General features: G+C 41.3%; 1 protein-coding gene across 1 annotated transcript in view; it reads left to right on the top strand.

Moving 5' to 3' along the window:
• The first annotated feature begins 998 nt into the window (after nucleotides 1–998).
• Nucleotides 999–19,632, top strand: part of LOC145126177 (valine--tRNA ligase, mitochondrial 1-like) — a 55,348-nt gene continuing 36,714 nt past the window's right edge. The window contains exon 1 of the mRNA XM_079061581.1: nucleotides 999–1,096. Within this exon, the coding sequence (XP_078917707.1) occupies nucleotides 1,025–1,096 (72 nt within the window). The 5' untranslated portion in view covers nucleotides 999–1,024. The remainder of the gene's footprint in view (nucleotides 1,097–19,632) is intronic.

Raw genomic sequence — 19,632 nt, 5'->3', positions numbered from 1 at the left:
TTGAACATGCCAAAAACCTATCTAGTTTACTAGGTTTTGCGCCGACTCCGGACATGTACGTGTATGTTTCACCACCCATTCTGAAATCATGTAGTTCCGCCTCTTGAATGGACTCGTTAAAAGAGAATGCGCTTGTCGGACAAAAGTGTGAATTCAATCTCTCTTCCCGTCTTCTTACTGCATTAAAGTCGCCAAATACGACCCAGTTACCCGGTTTTATACACCTTATTGATAGTAGCTCGTGCCATAGGTTCTTTTGACCGTATTCAATGTAGTTATTGTTGTTTCCACACCTTTTAGAATGATAAGTTAAATTTTCAATACAATTAAACACAAATAACTAAATATAAGGTCATTATGAATTTATGATTATTGATATACAAATCGCTGAAAAAGTATTTAATTACATATTGTAATATCTTAAAAACTTGATAACTCAAAAAATGGTATCCCTTTAACCCCTAATAATACAACAAATGTTGGCTTTGAATTGTTTTATAAATATATTCTTTTTATTTCACTTGTTAATGTCGATCTACATTTTAATTCATTAGTCATTTGAAGTTGAAAATTTTAGTTGTATCTTATTTATTTTATTAAAAAATTTAAATTTAAATTCTCGAATATATATAGACTTTTCAGTTTTATAAGGCCGACCAGCTTCTTATGTTACGATCGGTAAAACATTCTTCTCTCTTTCGATATAAAATAGATATGACATGCAATATATGCGAGCACATGCTTTTGAGTTTGATTTCTTTTTTAGAACTCTATTCAAATGCATAATCGATGAGTAAATAGTTGTAAGATTGAGCGTTCTACTATGAGATGTATTACTTGTTTGTATGAATGCTTATTTGCTCAGCTGGTTTTTCTTAGGAATGATTAGATTCAAATCGATTTTGTTGTTAGAAAGTATCCCATATATGTTTTAGGCTAATACGATAAAAACGTCAGGGCAAAGAGAACGCAAATTAGATTTTCAGGAGGAGAAACTACTATAAGTTCCACCGCAACCACCAGCATGACAAACACAAATCCGGATGTGCCTCTTTCAGAGGAGGAACTTGAGAGGAAGAAGAAGAAAGAAGAGAAGGTATCTCCTTTTACGTTTTCAACTCCACTCGATTCTACTTAGGCTTTCTGATATTAACTTTGTATGGAGTAGGAACTCCAGTTCATTTTCTTTTTCATTGGTGGGCAGGCAAAAGAGAAAGAAATGAAAAGGTTGAAGGCTGCACAAAAAGCGGAAGCAACCAAACTTAAGGTAATCTTAGATTGTTAAGTAGTATAGTATCTTACTTTACTGAATTTCTAATAATATTAGTTTAATGATCAATTGATTTAATTGATACACATTTAAGGCACAACAAGGGCTTTTCTATCTCAAAAGCCAATAAGAAGAAAACAGTACGGGCAGATGCAAGTGAGGAGAATCCAGAAGACTATATAGATCCAGAAACACCTTCTGGTGATAAGAAAAAAACTTTCTCAACAAATGGCAAAGCAATTTTCTCATGTTCTAGTGGAGAAATCGTTAGTTTTTCTATGAGTTCCTTTTCTTTTATAACATCATTTAGCTCAAAAATTACATTGACAATACTTGTTTTTATCAACAATCTTATTCCTTATTTTTAAATTACTCATTGCTAGATGGTATGCATGGTGGGAGCAGTCAGGTTTCTTTGAGGCAGATTCCAGCAGGTCTAAACCTCCTTTCACTATTGTGAGTCTCTAGCACTTAACTTCTGATTTTCTCTGCTATTTCGTAAGTTTCCATAAATATTCATAAACAATGATGTTTCTACTTTCTGTAGATCTTTTTAGACAGATTGGTTTTGGGATTGTGGCTTGTTGTATAAAGCTATTGATTAATGTAATTTGGTTATGGATGTCCTGTTTATGTGTAAATGCAGGTTCTTCCACCTCCTAATGTGACTGGAGCTCTACATACTGGTCATGCTTTAGCTGTTGCTATCGAGGTTTCATGAATCTTTAATGAATTTTACAATTCTTTCCTTTTTTCAATTTTATTTGATATTGATTATCATTGTAGGATACGATTACTCGTTGGAGGAGAATGTCAGCATACAATACCTTATGGATGCCTGGAATGGACCATGCAGGAATACCAACTCAGGTTAAGTTTAAATTTAAGGAATAAATGTTACTATCATTACATATATTGTTAACTTTCTTATGTTTATCTAACAAAGCTTCACTGACAGGTGGTAGTTGTCACACCCCCAAATCGGAACGGCGGAAACTTTCAGGGGTGGTTGACGTCATGCGTAGTATCACAACAGTTGTATCATAGCAAGCATAGTAAACACAACCAAACATTGAATACATATAGGAAAAGGGTTTACATTGTCTTAGTACATATTTTTGTTCATGACAAAAGTAAAATCGAAAGACGTGACTCTAACGCGCCGACTTCTCCAAAAGCCTAGAAGTATCTGTCCACTAATCCCCTGAGAATACAAGCAGTTTTGAAAGAATATCAGCATAAATCTGGTGAGTTCATAAGCATTTAGTTTTGGTGGAAAATGTTCTTTGATCCTTTTGAAAAGTGTTCCTCAAGAAAATCCCATATTTTCTTATGAAAAGCATTTTTGAAAGAGTATCTATTAGTAGAAAATAAACCATCAGTTTTAGAAATGCCGGTGTTATCCTGGGAAAATCCCATATTTTCCCTAAAAACAGGTTATCCGTCCTAGAGGTAGAGATGCAAGTTTAGAAATCATTGATTAATATCAGTATATATATGAAAGTAGTTTTATTACTCAAAATAAAACAAATGAAGAATAGAGTCCGTAAACCAAAGTTAGTTTATACTTATTTGCGAGTCGTATAACCATGCTTGATATGACCGAGAGACCTTTACAACGTTCTTCAGGCGTTAAGCTAAATGACATTTGTTCACCTCAGGCATGCCTGCCTAACTGTAGCTAGCAGTTCAGGTGTGGGATTGTCAGTCCCGAATAGATCTATTCACAAATCTCACGCTCTCCCTGAAGGAGAGTCTGGTTATACTAAAAGGATTTATCCCTGTACACCTAAGGGTACAGTATTGAAGTAGAGCCTCACAATTCTGTATAATCTAGTTTACGAGCTAGAAACAGTATAAAACAATAATTATCCTTGAATAATTGTACGTTATACTCCTGAGAAAATATATTACATAAACTAAATCTGCCATAGTTAATACATATTTATCCATGAAATCTGATTTGGTAAACACTGCCTAGAGGTTTATCCCAAACTATACCCATTATAGTTTATTAGAATTGATATGGAAAATGCTTTGTAAAAACCTTTCTGAAAGCTATGAAGTTAGATTTCCAAAATAAAGGCTTCCCTTATGCTCAACATATTACAAAAAGGGATAAAATATCCGAATGTGTTATTAAACGTGGAAATCGTTGGACTGTATTAATAAGTTTAAAACTTAATAAAATACTTTGAGTTTGGCTTGTATTCCCCCCTGAAAACATTAAAAACACGGAAAATGTAGGGGTATGAACTCACCTCGGGCGATTTGAATGAAAGATCGATACGGAATGTCGGATGTTCAAGTGAAGCCTTGAACACGAGTTGATCCTAATTAACATGCAGTGATACATAAAGGAGTCAAATGAAGGTATATCACTACTAGATATGACGAGGAACCACTCTAGGGACTTAATACTACTTGCACTAAGTGTTAGAACCTTGTAGGATTGCATGAGGGGAGTGTATGGCCACCTTGAGTGTGTGTGCGGCCATGGGTGTGCGGCCCAAGGGGTGTGCGGCCGTACACTCATGATGGAGGGTGCCTTTGAGGTGTTTTCAAGGTCCATACTTGCATCCATGAAGTGTTCTAGGTCTATACTCAATTGTAGTGCAAGTTAAGAGTCCTAGAAGTGGGTTTGTGGCCCTAGGATGAGTGTGTGGTCGCACACGGGAGTGTGGTGCCGCACACAAGGAGTGTGCTACCACACAAGGGTGTGTGCGGCCGTACACAGGTGTGTGCGGTCGTACACCCTACATTATGATGTCCAAAACGCCAATTCTAAGGTGTAGCAAAGCTAGGGTCATGTCCAACTCGAATATGGAAGTCAAACTCTCACTTTGGAGGGTATTTTAAGAGTGTGCGGCCCACCTTATGAAGGTGTGCGGTCGTACTCCTTCAAAGAGTGAAGAATCATGATGATTCAAGGCTTAGGTCAATAGGTCCTTCATGTATGATAAGCTAGGTGATGGAAAACTCACGTTTTTTAGGCATTGAGAGGGTTTGCGGTTGAAGAATCTTGAGAGAAAAGGAGTAGTGTGCTGCCAAGGAGTGAAAGGAATGAAGGGAAAGGGGTCTACCCTTTATATAGGGGTGGGTGTGTGGTCATGAGGGGTGTGTACGGCCGTACACCCATGTGTGCGGCCGCACACTCCTCCAAGAGGGGTGTATGGTTCGGTTTTGACACTATACGACTTGTTGCCTCATTCCTAACCTCAACCTTGACTGTACCCAAGCTTAGAACACTTAAATGAACCCTTAAACAGTGTTAGAAGACAACGGATACGGGTTTAACATTGGTTGAGTTGACTAGGTATACAAGTTGGCAGTTCCGGGTTGTCACATCATCCTCCCGTTAGAGGGAATTTCGTCCCGAAATTCAAGAATAAAGATACAATTCGTGGACCTAGAAAAGATGGGGGTACTTCGGTTTCCTTGGATTCTCGTGCTTCCTAAGTGATTTCAAGTTCTCATTTGGTATCCCAGTGAACCTTTGTGACATCCCCATTTTCACGGCCATAAAAGACCGATTTTGTTTATGCTTGTTTGAAAATCAGAGTAACATTTTAAATAAAAGTGTTGCGGAATTTGTCCCAAAACAAAATATGAGAAAGATTTATCAAAAGCATTTCCAAAGAAATGTATTTCATTAAAAGACTCGGGATGTCATGTTCGATACAAATCAAAAGCATAAACAGTACAACATAAGCCTTACTACATTATTTCGTATTTACAGGCCTATAATCCCCTATATCTCATCCAAACATCTATGCTCATGCGCCACTACCTGTAATACAAGAAACTGAGTGGGTCAGGCTTGGGAGCCTGGTGATACAACTGTTGTGAACCTGTAATACTAAGTAGTAAGTAATTGCCAAAAAAATCCGGTTTTTTCTGGTTTTCCGGTTCCAAACCCACTTTATCCGGTTCCAACCTACCCACTTCGATGTTTCCGGGTTTTTCGGTTCTAGACCCACTTTTATCCGGTACCGTACCCGAAACAGAACCGGAATCGGTTCCTATATACCGGTCCTGTTTCCGGTTCTAAAAAATTTCGTTAACTGGTTCGGGGTTTTTCGGGTCCGAGTCCATCAGGTCCGAGTTTGGACCCACTTTCATCCCTAGTGTCTATGACATGTATGTATCAAATTGCTTCACAAATCATACTATTATTATTATTAGAGTAAATTACACGAATCGTCCCTTGGTTAGGTACTAAAAAGCACGTTTAGTCCCTATTTTTAAAACTTAACTCAGATTGTCCCTGTGTTTCCATTTCCTTACACGGTTAGTCCCTATCGCCGTTAGTCGTTAATGGTTTCCGTTTAAGTGTCCCAAAAGCATGTTGTGACATCCCCATTTTCACGGCCAGAAAAGACCGATTTTGTTTATGTTTTATAAAAATCAGAGTACTTTTTTTAATAAAAATGTTACGGAATTTGTTCCCAGTAAAACATGATAAATACGTTATCAAAGCATTTCCGAAGAAAAGTATTTTTTATTCATTTTAAAACATTTAGGATGTCATCGTCAATACAGAAACATAAGTATAAACAGAACTTACATTCATTATCACTAGTGATTTATATCTCCTTAATCTCTCAGTGTAATGTGACTTCATATCAACACCTATGATATAAATAAACTGAGTGGGTCAGGTTGGGAAACCTGGTGAGTACATAGGGTTTTCAACCAACAATAAATAAGTTTATTAACTTTATCAAACCAAACAAACCCGATTACCCGTTCCCGTTATCCTCACTTTACGTCCCTAAAACATCTAACACAAGGGACCTAGTCTAAGGACTTTCATCGGGGTGACAACACATGCTTCGGGGGTTCCTCAACAATTCATGTCAAATAAAGCAACCATGTGGGGGATGGAGTACTGCTGGTGAGCACACAGTTCAAATAAACACCTACAGGTTGCGAGCCTGCTAGCGTTCCACTGGACTGTCTAGAATAGTCTGTGGTCGTCATCTATACTCCGCTAGATGATTGGATCATCAATAACATCTATAACGAGGCCTCTCATTATTTTATTTTGTCACACAGCAACTATTACATCTACCCATGTTTTACCCAACACATTTTGTAGATATAAAATACATATACAGTTTAAATCATTTAAAACGTGTATAAAATCGTTCATCCAGCATAGATAGCAAGTATACAGATAATATGCACACACAGCACGTAATTTATATAAAATACTTCATATCTATGTGTAAGCTGAAAGTAACTATGCACTCACCTGAAATGTGGTGACTCTGCACTTGAACAGCGCTTCGTTATCTCAAAATAATTTTCCCTCGACAAAACCTAGTATCAATTCCACTAGGGTTTAGTCTAACGTTAACCGCGACTAATTAATCGTCTAGCTATTATTATTATTATTATATAAGTGTTAAACAACACTCTATATAACTCATAATAATAACCCAAATAATTATTTTTAAGGTCCTAATAATGTTACTATAATTATTTAAAAGCTATATTAAAATTTCATAGGCGTAGCTCACTTACAGCGGATTTTAAAAGAAAATCGGGCTTCGTTTGGAGTTGCGTTTCCGAACCGAAAGACCCTTTTTCTCGGGACTCCGGGAGCCTCGGGGCTTCCTTTGGGTGCTAGGGGGTTCACCTAGGCTTTATGGGGGTTAAAATGGGTTAGAGAGAGAAAGTAGTGAGAGAAAGAATGAGTTTTGGTGTGATTTCCTTGGCAGCCTTCGCATCCCTTTTATAGGCGCCAGCCTCGGACGTACGTTGGGCGTAGTCCTTGGCTTACGCGGGGCGTAACTTCGGATAGGGTGCCAGCTTCGCACCAGCTGGCTCGCACATCGGACTCGGAAGGGATAAGACTAAAGGTACATCGGGCGTACCCAGCTTCGGACGCGGGGCGTAAGCGAGGGGTGGCGTGTCCTTCATCCGAAGCGATACTGTGGGCCGCAAGCGACGGCTATGATCTTGCCACGTCATCAATCGAGCAAAAGGCTTCGCAAATTCGAGTCCAAACTTTAAAAATTCGTATCTTTCGCATACGAGCTCCGTTTTCGACGTTCTTTATATCCAGGCGTAGGCGGGAACGTACTCTACAACTTTTGTTTAGACTCCGTCGGCTAATTTTGACTTTATTTTAAATTTATATTTTTAACAGGCCGGGACAGGATTGGTCCGTTAAAAATTCATAACTTCTTCATCCGACGTCCGTTTTCGTCTGTCTCTTTATCGATGTGCTACTATTTACGAGATCTTCGATTCTCGTTTAGGTTGTGTCTGCTAAAAACCGCTCGATCTAATATTCGAACTTCGGGCTGTACACTGCTAAGCTGAAACTTCGAAAAATCATAACTTCTTCATACGAAGTCAGATTTGGGCGTTCTTTTCATGGACGCTCTCGGTTTAACGTTTTCCACAACTTTTGTTTAGATCGCTAAGGCTAAAGGTTGCTCTATCGAAATTTCACTATTTACGCTTCCCGATGCCGTGCCGGTTTCATTACGAAACTTCGACGGGTCATAACTTCTTCGTTATAACTCGGATTTCGGCGTTCTTTATATCCCCGGAATCCTTGTTTCGACCACTACAACTTTATGTAAAGATATCGGGCTTATCTTAACTTTAATTTTAACGCTTATTTTTATTCTTTATTAATTATATCTTTATAATTAAGTAATAAGCACACAAACACACATAATTCACATAATACTCAAGTAATTCATCTTTATTACTTCAAAATGAGTTACAATAGTTGACCTGGACTATTACATCATCTAAAAATGCTTAGCCCCGAAACCCGGGCGTTACACTTCTCTCCCCCTTAGGATGATTCCGTCCCGGAATCATGCATCAGCAAACAGTTGTGGATAGCGACTCATTATGTCACTTTTTGTTTCCCAAGTGAGATTCGACCCATTCGAATGTTTCCATCGGACTAGCACTAAGTCGACCATCTTGCTTCGTAACTTCTTAGTCTTACGGTCAACGATTGCCTCGGGCTCTTCGATCAGCCTCTTATTCTCATCCATTCTTAACTCTGAGATTGGAATTATGTCGGGAACTTCTCCCGTGAACTTCCTCAAATAACACACATGGAAAGTGTTATGAATACCATATAGTTCTTCGGGTAATTCGAGCTTGTAGGCTTGATTTCCAATCTTCCGAAGAACTTTGAACGGTCCAATAAACCTTGGACTCAACTTTCCTCGTTTCCCGAATCTTATAAGTCCCTTCCACGGTGAGACTTTAAGCAACACCGAATCCCCAACTTTGAAGGTCATCGGTCGTCTTTTCTTGTCAGCATAGCTCTTCTGACGATCCTGAGCTGCTAACATCCTCTCCCTGGTTACTTTCAACTTTTCAGCAGTCTCATGGACTATCTCGGGGCCCATAAACTGCTTTTCCCCAGCCTCAAGCCAACAAGACAGCGTACGACACTTCTGTCCGTACAAGGCTTGATAGGGTGCCATCTTGATGCTCGAGTGGAAACTATTGTTGTAGGAAAACTCTACCTAAGGTAAGTGCTCCTCCCAGTTACCTTCGAACTCAAGGGTACATGCTCTCAGCATATCTTCAAGCGTTTGAATCGTTCTTTCGCTCTGACCATCAGTCTGCGGATGGTAAGTTGTACTCAGACACAACTTCGTACCCAGTTCCTCTTGTAGACTCCTCCAAAATCTCGACGTGAAACGACTATCACGATCGGATACAATCGTTAGAGGAACACCGTGAAGTCTCACAATTTCCTTCACGTAAGCATTTGCAAGCTTATCCATAAACCACCTTTCGTTGGCTGCTATGAAGTGTGCACTCTTAGTGAAACGATCCACGACCACCCAAATCATGTCGTGACTGCTCTTCGTCCTGGGTAGTTTAGTCACAAAATCCATGGTGATGTCTTCCCATTTACCCATGGGTACAGGTAAGGGTTCTAAACTCTCATACGGTTTCTGATGTTGTGCCTTAACTCTTGCACAAGTTACACACCCGGCCACATACTTTGCAACATCGAGCTTCATCGTCGGCCACCAGTAGTAGGGTTTTAGGTCCCTATACATTTTTGTGCTGCCGGGATGAATTGAGTACATGGTCTTGTGCGCTTCATCCATTAGAAGATCTCTTATTCCTCCCGTCTTAGGTACCCAAATCCGATCTTGGAATACCTTTAGTCATTGACGGTTTGTACCGAACACCGACGTTTTTCCCAAACGTTCTTCTTTTCGGTCATTCTTTTCTGTAGCTTCTTCTTGAGCTTTCTTGATACTTTCCACAATCGTCGAGACGAGTTCAATTCTCAATGCTCTTGGCCTTTTCCTTTCAAGATTGACTTTTCGACTGAGAGCGTCAGCGACAAAATTTGCTTTACCAGGGTGGTAAAGTATCTCACAGTCGTAGTCCTTGAGTAATTCCAGCCAACGTCGTTGCCTCATATTCAACTCCTTCTGATTAAAGAGATACTGGAGACTCTTATGATCAGTGAAAAGTTTGCACTTCGTGCCATAGAGGTAATGCCTCCATATTTTCAAGGCAAATACTACCGCTGCCAACTCCAAATCATGAGTGGGGTAGTTCTTTTCGTGCTCTTTCAATTGTCGAGAGGCATATGCTATCACCTTTTCTCTTTGGGTCAGAACACCAACCCGACTCCCGACGCATCGCTATACACCGCAAAGTCTTCAACTCCATCGGGTAGAGAAAGAATCGGTGCTTCGCAAAACTTCTTCTTTAGCTTCTTGAATGCCTCTTCGTGTTTCTCACTCAACGTATATGTAGCTCCTTTATGGGTCAAAGCTGTTAATGGAGCAGCTATCGAAGAAAACCCTTGGATAAATCTTCGGTAATATCCGGCTAATCCTAGAAAGCTTCGAATCTCAGTGGGACTCTTTGGACGTTCCCACTTCATTACAACTTTGATTTTTGTTGGGTCAACCATTATTCCCTCCTGGTTAACCACATGACCCAAGAATTGGACTTCTCGGATCCAAAAATCACACTTGGAGAACTTTGCATACAACTTCTCCTTCTTCAATACCTCCAACACCTCTCGTAGATGCTTGTCATGCTCCTCCTGGCTTTTTGAGTAGATCAGAATGTCGTCGATGAACACTATCACAGATTTATCGAGGAATGGTTTACAAACCCTGTTCATCAAATCCATGAATGCTGCTGGAGCATTGGTTAGTCCAAACGACATCACCAAGAACTCGTAGTGTCCATATCTCGTTCTGAATGCAGTCTTCTCAATATCCTGATCTCTCACTTTCAACTGATTATACCCTGACCTAAGATCGATCTTTGAGAAGTAGCTCGAACCTTGTAGCTGATCGAATAGGTCATCAATCCTTGGCAAATGGTACTTGTTCTTTACCGTTGCCTTGTTCAGCTCTCTGTAGTCTATGCACATTCTCATGCTCCCGTCTTTCTTCTTCACGAACAGCACCGGAGCTCCCCAGGGTGATGAACTAGGTCAAATGAAACCGTTGTCCAACAGCTCCTGAAGTTGCGTCATAAGCTCCTTCATCTCCGTCGATGCTAATCGGTAAGGTGCCTTTGCTATAGGTGTTGTTCCTGGAAACAAGTCTATCCGAAACTCCACTTGTCTATCAGGTGGTAATCCGGGAAGATCTTCGGGAAAGACTTCCGAATAATCACACACAACCGGTATATTCTGCACCTCTTTCTTTTCCTTCTTAGCATCGATTACGAATGCCAAGTATGATGCACATCCCTTGGACAAACATTTTCTGGCTTTCATCAGGGAGATGATTCCAGAATTCACTCAGCATTTGTCCCCGTACACCATAAATGACTCTTTTCCGGGTGGGTTTACCCTTACTATCTTCTTTCGGCATTGAATCTCAGCATCGTTGGCGCTAAGCGAATCCATACCCAAAATGATATCGAAACCGTTCAACTCTATGGGTAATAGCTCTTCGTGGAATTCGTTTCCATTTAGGTCGATGACGATGTTCTTAATACGGTTACTAACTGGTACGAACTTGCCACTGGCAACTTCCACAATTAGGGCATTATCAAGTTTTTCTACAGGCAATGCTAATTTCCCACCAAATTTATGCGACACAAAGGAGTAGTTGGCTCCGGAATCAAACAGTATATTGGCAGGCAAACATTTACAAGAAAGGTACCTGAAGCGACGTCTGCTGCCTCCTTTGCAGCCTCGAGCGTCATCTAGAAGGCTCTCGCCTTCGGCTTCGGTGGAATGTTGGGACTTGCCGTGTCTTTCTTCTTTGGGCAATCCTTAGCAATATGCCCTTCTTCACGCCACTCGTAGCACACCCTCTTGTTGATGGCGCACTCATTGGCATAGTGCCCCGTTTTCCCACACTTGTAGCAGGTCACTTCCTCGCTACATTTTCCCGAGTGCTTCTTCTTGCACTTCTCGCACCATTTTGCTTCGTTCCCTCCTCCTCCAAACTTATTGGAACTGAACTTGCTCTTCTTATTGTTGGGTTTAGCAGACCCCTCAAATTTTCTCTTCTCGCCAACCTCAACCTTGCTGGCAGCTCTTCCCTTAATCATATCCTCCACAGACTTGGCAGCCCAGATAGCTGCCTCCAGAGTAGGTGCCTGACGCACTGGCACCGCGTACTCCCATGGAAGTCCCTTTGCGTACTTGTCGATTTTCGTCAGCTCATCCAGAACAAGACGCAAGGCAAACTCCATCTTCTCTGTGAAGTTGTTTGTGTATTCATCGATTGAAATGCTTCCCTTCTTCAGGGTTAGGAACTGGTTCTCTAGCTCGAGAAGGTTTTGGGCTGAGCAGTACTTGCGCTTGAATTATACTAAAAATTCTGCCCATCTTAGTTGCAGGGGCTCATTGGGGCTCAAAGTCTTCCCCAGGGAGACTTCCTTGGCAGCCTTCGCAGCCCTTTTATAGGCGCCAGCCTCGGACGTACGCTGGGCGTAGTCCTTGGCTTACGCGGGGCGTAACTCCGGATAGGGTGCCAGCTTCGCACCAGCTGGCTCGCACATCGGACTCGGAAGGGATAAGGCTAAAGGTACGTCGGGCGTACCCAGCTTCGGACGCGGGGGGTAAGCGAGGGGTGGCGTGTCCTCCATCTGAAGCGAGACCATGGGCCGCAAGCGACGGCTGTGATCTTGCCACGTCATCAATCGAGCAACAGGCTTTGCAAATTCGAGTCTAAACTTTAAAAATACGTATCCTTCGCATACGAGCTCTGTTTTCGACGTTCTTTATATCCACACGTAGACGGGAACGTACTCTACAACTTTCGTTTAGACTCCGTCGGCTAATTTTGACTTTATTTTAAATTTATATTTTTAACAGGCCGGGACAGGATTGGTCCGTTAAAAATTCATAACTTCTTCATCCGACGTCCGTTTTCATCTGTCTTTTTATCGATGCGCTACTATTTATGAGATCTTCAATTCTTGTTTATGTTGTGTCGGCTAAAAACCGCTCGATCTAATATTCGAACTTCGGGTTGTACACTGCTAAGCCGAAACTTCGAAAAATCATAACTTCTTCATACGAAGTTAGATTTGGGCGTTCTTTTCATGGACGCTCTCGGTTTAACGTTTTCCACGACTTTCATTTAGATCACTAAGGCTAAAGGTCGCTCTATCGAAATTTCACTATTTACGCTTCCCGGTGCCGTGCCGGTTTCATCACGAAACTTCGACGGGTCATAACTTCTTCGTTATAACTCGGATTTCGGCATTCTTTATATCCCCGGAATTCTTGTTTCGACCACTACAACTTTATGTAAAGATATCGGGCTTATCTCACATTTTAATTTTAACGCTTATTTCTATTATTTATTAATTATATATTTATAATTAAGTTATAAGCACACAAACACACATAATTCACAAAATACTCAAGTAATTCATCTTTATTACTTCAAAATGAGTTACAATAGTTGACCTAGACTATTACATCATCTAAAAATGCTTAGCCCCGAAACCCGGGCGTTACAACCTTAACTATCCGGGTACGACGTTCGTTTCGTGCGCTGGACTTCCTGGTCCATGAGTTCAAATGATTCCTACACGAAGTGTAGACTCTCGTTTAACTCGATATTGTCGAGGGGAATCGCAAGTGTCTCATCGGACAGACACTTATTTAGGTTCGACACATGAAAGACGGGATGTACGTTGCTAAGTTCTCGAGGTAAACTTGCTAACCCGGTCGGAGGCAATGATTACAGGTATCCCATGAAAACAGATTACTTCTCGAAGGTAGACACAGGTGAGTCTCTCCTCCTTTTATTCGGCCTCTCGCCATATGTTTCAGGGGATCTTCACTATTGTATCCGCTGGTTCTGATTCATACTCTTCGCATGAATACCTTCGGGTTTCGAAGAGAGATGAATTTTCGAAGTTCGCATCTAGTTTGAAAGGATCGTTTTGTTAGGACATTGATGCCCCTGGGTGAATGTCTCTGGTGTTTTCTGTGTTTGACTCGAAGTTAACAGGTACTACTAACACGAGGGTTCTGATGTTTTGAAACTATGAACTTTCATGAAATGGTTCTTACTAGATCTCTTTACGATCGTTTGGTGTACACAAGCCGTGTATAATTACAACTGACCCTAGCGTATTCACTAAGCTGTTATAATTTACTCATTGGGGCTTTAAATCTTATAAGAACGTCGTGATTTAATTTGGACGAGGAAATAATCACGATTATGAGCAATTATAGGGGTTTTCGAAAACGTACCAAAACATAGCAGGGTTCTTTGATGCTTCCTCATTCCCTGAGGTCAGACTCCTCCTGTTTCCTCATTGTTCTTTTCTGTTGGGCAGTCTATTTTGAAGTGTCCCATTTCGCCACATGTACTGCACACTTGAACTATGCTAGCGTCGGTAGTGGAAGTGATGTGTTGAGTCGGGGTCTTTACGAAGCGAGCTTCCTGGCCATCCTTAGCCCTTGGACAATTTCTTTCGAAATGTCCTGGTTCGCCACAATTGTAGCAAACCTGACCCATCTTTACACCAGTAATCGAGGCGTTTGGCTGTGCCGGTGCTCTGCAGTAACGAGTGGTGTGTCCTTGCCTGTTGCAGTTCTTACATTGCGATTCACAGCATTTTCCTACGTGGTGAAAGTTGCATTCCTCGCAATTTGGAAGTTTTCCAGCATATCGTCGCACTGGCGTTGGCACTGGTTTGGCGGATGTTGTGGTTGTAAGAGTTATCACGGGTTGTTGTCTCTTGGCAAGTTTCTGAGACAACTTCTGCTCCCTCTTGTTCCAAAATTTTCGTTTGGCGCTCTTAGGTTTGAGAGTTGGAGTTCCCTCCTAGATAATCCCTTGTTGGTTTCCTGGTGTGCTGCTACAGTTCGAGGTGTGGAAACTGTTCCCATTCCCATTTGGGTTGTTAGCGTTAAGAACAGCTAGGGCGGCTGCTACGGCTGCTGTGACAGTAGCTTGGAACGTAGCTGAGTCCATCTGGAGGATTGGTGTCTTACCGGTGGGTTGGTTACGTTTCTTCGGAGGCATGATCTGCCACATGTCAAGAAAAGAAGTCTGTAAGCAACAATGGTTGCCTCTGGATGTATCCTAAATGTTTATCTATGCGTTGGGATTTCCCGTTTTGCTATTTAACTCTCATTGATTCGACCCACATCCTCATGATGTGGTCTTAGCAAGAATAGAAAAGGTCTGAGCACAATAGGATTCACATCAATAAATTTACGAACTCCTGGTTGCTCTGCTCATTGAGCTGGCTAGGTAACTCTTACATTTTCGTCGGCTCTCGACGATATGGAGATTTAGCTATAAGGGTAGTTCCAGGGATCAAGTCGATACGGGATTCAACTTGACACTCGGAAGGAGTTTCCTGGAATGTCTTTGGGGTAGGCATCAGGAAAGTTGCAGGCTTCGGAGATGCTCTCAAGGTCTTTAACTTTTTGCGTCTTATTGGCAACATGAGCCAGGAATGCATGGCATCCCTTTTTGCAGATACTTCTGGGCTCTGGCGTAGGAAATGATACGAAGGTTCGAACAAATTTTGTCACTATAACTAGTGAGGACTTCGTCAGAGGGAAAGATTGAGACGTATCGCCCTCTTGAAGCAAAGGACATCAGCACGATTTGGGGCTCAACCATCTTATGCCAATTATGACATCGTAGCTTTTTATGGAGACTGATATGATATCGAAGTGGAAAATGAATGATCGTCTTAAGGTAAGAGTACTTCCTATGACACATGCTTTTAAGACGAAACGGTGGTGTGACTTTGATAAAGTTGCTTAATTTGCGTGCTACTGATCCAAGGTATACTTTTGACAATGATAATCTTTAACTGAAATATGATTGTTGTCATTATTGTTGGTATTGATATTACACAGAGTTCAGAAAATTTGACTTAGGACTGGGTCTACAACATACCATCAGAGGAACAATTTGACAACATAAAGAACTAGTGAATCAGTACTTGCAAGACAAGAATGTCTACAAGGAAAATAGTTACTTAGAGCATAGGTATGAAAGCTATTCTTTACACGAATGGAAGGATGAGTAGAATATTTCCTACTGGCGACGGACACTCCTCGAACGGATCCTTAAGTTAGCCAACTGGCGCTCCATGTCAAGCAGGCGACTCTCGTATACTAACTGGCGTGCTCGGAGCTCTATGACCTCAGCTCGAGTGGTAGCTAGCTCTCGTTGCAAAGCTTCATTGTCCCTCATAGTTCTCCCATGAGCAACTTCAAGATTACGAATGTGGTTTGTGTTGGCATCCGAGTCTGCCTCAAGCTCCACAGTTCGCTGAATGGCCGCCACGTTTAGTTTAACGTTGGGGGCCACTCGGCGGACTATGATTGGAAGGGTTCTGTCTGCGGAGCCTCCCTCGTTCACATTGTAGAAGCGACGATCCCCATCGTACGGGCAGGGTTGGCCTTGTTCGTGACTCCACCTATCCAGTCTTCCGACCCACATAGGCGTTGGGCCTTCGAACTCAAGTCGGGGGTTAGGATTTGGTACCGGGGCTACTTGAGGTAGGTTCTCGACTTCGGGTTCTGAGTCAGTCTCTTCAGGAAATGGTTCGGCGAAGTCATCGTCCGAAGGAATTTCATGGTTTCCTTCTGGCTCCGTCTCGATCCATCCATCATCTCCTTGGTTGGGAAAGTACGGGTCGCCAGGAAGATGGAATCTAGCCATGCTATCTACGCGGGGTGATGGTAAAGGGATAGTTAATAGGCATCGAATCTATAAAACTCCAATGTATTATAGTTACATGATTAAGTCTTGAAGAATGGATTTTTGGGTAAGTTTCCGGTTCGGTCGTTATAGCATCCTAAAATACTCCTATAGTATTTTAACCCTTATGTTTGATTCTAGAACTCTTATGGTATCTAGGTAAGTTTTAGGCTTGCTGCAACACCATAGTCACTCCCAAGCACATGTTGGTCATGTCTCGAATGAATATAGTTGATCAGGCTATATTGACCCTAGACATGATTACATAACTGCCCAGGTTTAACCGCGATGTCCAACATCCAAATACTTTTATTTTGTTCTACTTATGACACTGATTCAGGTATTTAGATATACTTGTATACTTTTTATAAAAATACTTATATTTTGAAAGTATACTTTTAGTTTAAAGCACTTAGGCCCCTTAATGTTTATAGTTGTATACCATGTAAGGTTCGATATACTTAGTTCACTATAAACAAGAGCTCTGATACCAATCTGTCACACCCCCAAACCGGAACGGCAGAAACGTTCGGGGGTGGTTGACGTCATGCGTAGTATCACAATAGTTGTGTCATAGAAAGCATAGTAAACACAACCAAACATTGAATACATATAGGAAAAAGGTTTACATTGTCTTAGTACATAGTTTTGTTCACGACAAAAGTAAAATCGAAAGACGTGACTCTAACGCACCGACTTCTCCAAAAGCCTGGAAGTATCTGTCCACTAATCCCCTGAGAATACAAGCAGTTTTGAAAGAATATCAGCATAAAGCTGGTGAGTTCATAAGCATTTAGTTTTGGTGGAAAATGTTCTTTGATCCTTTTGAAAAGTGTTCCTCAAGAAAATCCCATATTTTCTTATGAAAAGCAGTTTTGAAAGAGTATCTATTAGTAGAAAATAAACCATCAGTTTTAGAAATGCCGGTGTTATCCTGGGAAAATCCCATATTTTCCCTAAAAACAGGTTATCCGTCCTAGAGGTAGAGATGCAAGTTTAGAAATCATTGATTAATATCAGTATATATATGAAAGTAGTTTTATTACTCAAAATAAAACAAATGAAGAGTAGAGTCCGTAAACCAAAGTTAGTTTATACTTATTTGCGAGTCGTATAACCATGCTTGATATGACCGAGAGACCTTTACAACGTTCTTCAGGCGTTAAGCTAAATGACATTTGTTCACCTCAGGCATGCCTGCCTAACTGTAGCTAGCAGTTCAGGTGTGGGATTGTCAGTCCCGAATAGATCTATTCACAAATCTCACGCTCTCCCTGAAGGAGACTCTGGTTATACTAAAAGGATTTATCCCTGTACACCTAAGGGTACAGTATTGAAGTAGATCCTCACAATTCTGTATAATCTAGTTTACGAGCTAGAAACAGTATAAAACAATAATTATCCTTGAATAATTGTACGTTATACTCCTGAGAAAATATATTACATAAACTAAATCTGCCATAGTTAATACATATTTATCCATGAAATCTGATTTGGTAAACACTGCCTAGAGGTTTATCCCAAACTATACCCATTATAGTTTATTAGAATTGATATGGAAAATGCTTTGTAAAAACCTTTCTGAAAGCTATGAAGTTAGATTTCCAAAATAAAGGCTTCCCTTATGCTCAACATATTACAAAAAGGGATAAAATATCCGAATGTGTTATTAAACGTGGAAATCGTTGGACTGTATTAATAAGTTTAAAACTTAATAAAATACTTTGAGTTTGGCTTGTATTCCCCCCTGAAAACATTAAAAACACGGAAAATGTAGGGGTATGAACTCACCTCGGGCGATTTGAATGAAAGATCGATACAGAATGTCGGATGTTCAAGTGAAGCCTTGAACATGATTTGATCCTAATTAACATGCAATGATACATAAAGGAGTCAAATGAAGGTATATCACTACTAGATATGACGAGGAACCAATCTAGGGACTTGATACTACTTGCACTAAGTGTTAGAACCTTGTAGGATTGCATGAGGGGAGTGTATGGCCACCTTGAGTGTGTGTGCGGCCATGGGTGTGCGGCCCAAGGGGTGTGCGGCCGTACACTCATGATGGAGGGTGCCTTTGAGGTGTTTTCAAGGTCCATACTTGCATCCATGAAGTGTTCTAGGTCTATACTCAATTGTAGTGCAAGTTAAGAGTCCTAGAAGTGGGTTTGCTGCCCTAGGATGAGTGTGTGGTCGCACACAGGAGTGTGCTGCCGCACACAAGGAGTGTGCTACCGCACAAGGGTGTGTGCGGCCGTACACAGGTGTGTGCGGCCGTACACAGGTGTGTGCGGTCGTACACCCTACATGATGATGTCCAAAACGCCAATTCTAAGGTGTAGCAAAGCTAGGGTCATGTCCAACTCGAATATGGAAGTCAAACTCTCACTTTGGAGGGTATTTTAAGAGTGTGCGGCCCACCTTATGAAGGTGTGCGGCCGTACTCCTTCAAATAGTGAAGAATCATGATGATTCAAGGCTTAGGTCAATAGGTCCTTCATGTATGATAAGCTAGGTGATGGAAAACTCACGTTTTTTAGGCCTTGAGAGGGTTTGCGGTTGAAGAATCTTGAGAGAAAAGGAGTAGTGTGCTGCCAAGGAGTGAAATGAATGAAGGGAAAGGGGTCTACCCTTTATATAGGGGTGGGTGTGTGGTCATGAGGGGTGTGTACGGCCGTCCACCCATGTGTACGGCCGTCCACCCATGTGTGTGGCCGCACACTCCTCCAAGAGGGGTGTATGGTCCGGTTTTGACACTATACGACTTGTTGCCTCATTCCTAACCTCAACCTTGACTGTACCCAAGCTTAGAACGCTTAAATGAACCCTTAAACAGTGTTAGAAGACAACGGATACGGGTTTATCATTGGTTGAGTTGACTAGGTATACAAGGTGGCAGTTCCGGGTTGTCACAGTAGTGGAGAAGAAAATCACGAGAGAGAGAAAGATGACACGTCATGATGTGGGTCGAGAAAAGTTTGTAGAGGAAGTGAGTCTGACTTCACATATTATATCTTGCTTTCAAAGTGACACTATTTAGTACGGAATAAACATATATACCTGAGGTGCCAACCTGAGGTGCCATATAATTCAATCACATAAATACCTGAGGTGCTAACCTGGTTGGCTTTAATCTTCTTAAGTTCCTCTAGGTATTTGGGACAATTGCGCTTCCAG

Source organism: Lactuca virosa, chromosome 7 (genome assembly GCF_052849685.1).
Source record: "Lactuca virosa cultivar CGN04683 chromosome 7, Lactuca_virosa_CGN04683_v6, whole genome shotgun sequence".
NCBI lineage: Eukaryota > Viridiplantae > Streptophyta > Magnoliopsida > Asterales > Asteraceae > Lactuca > Lactuca virosa.
The sequence above is the reverse complement of the archived record's forward strand: the minus strand, read 5'-3'. Positions and strand labels throughout refer to the sequence as shown.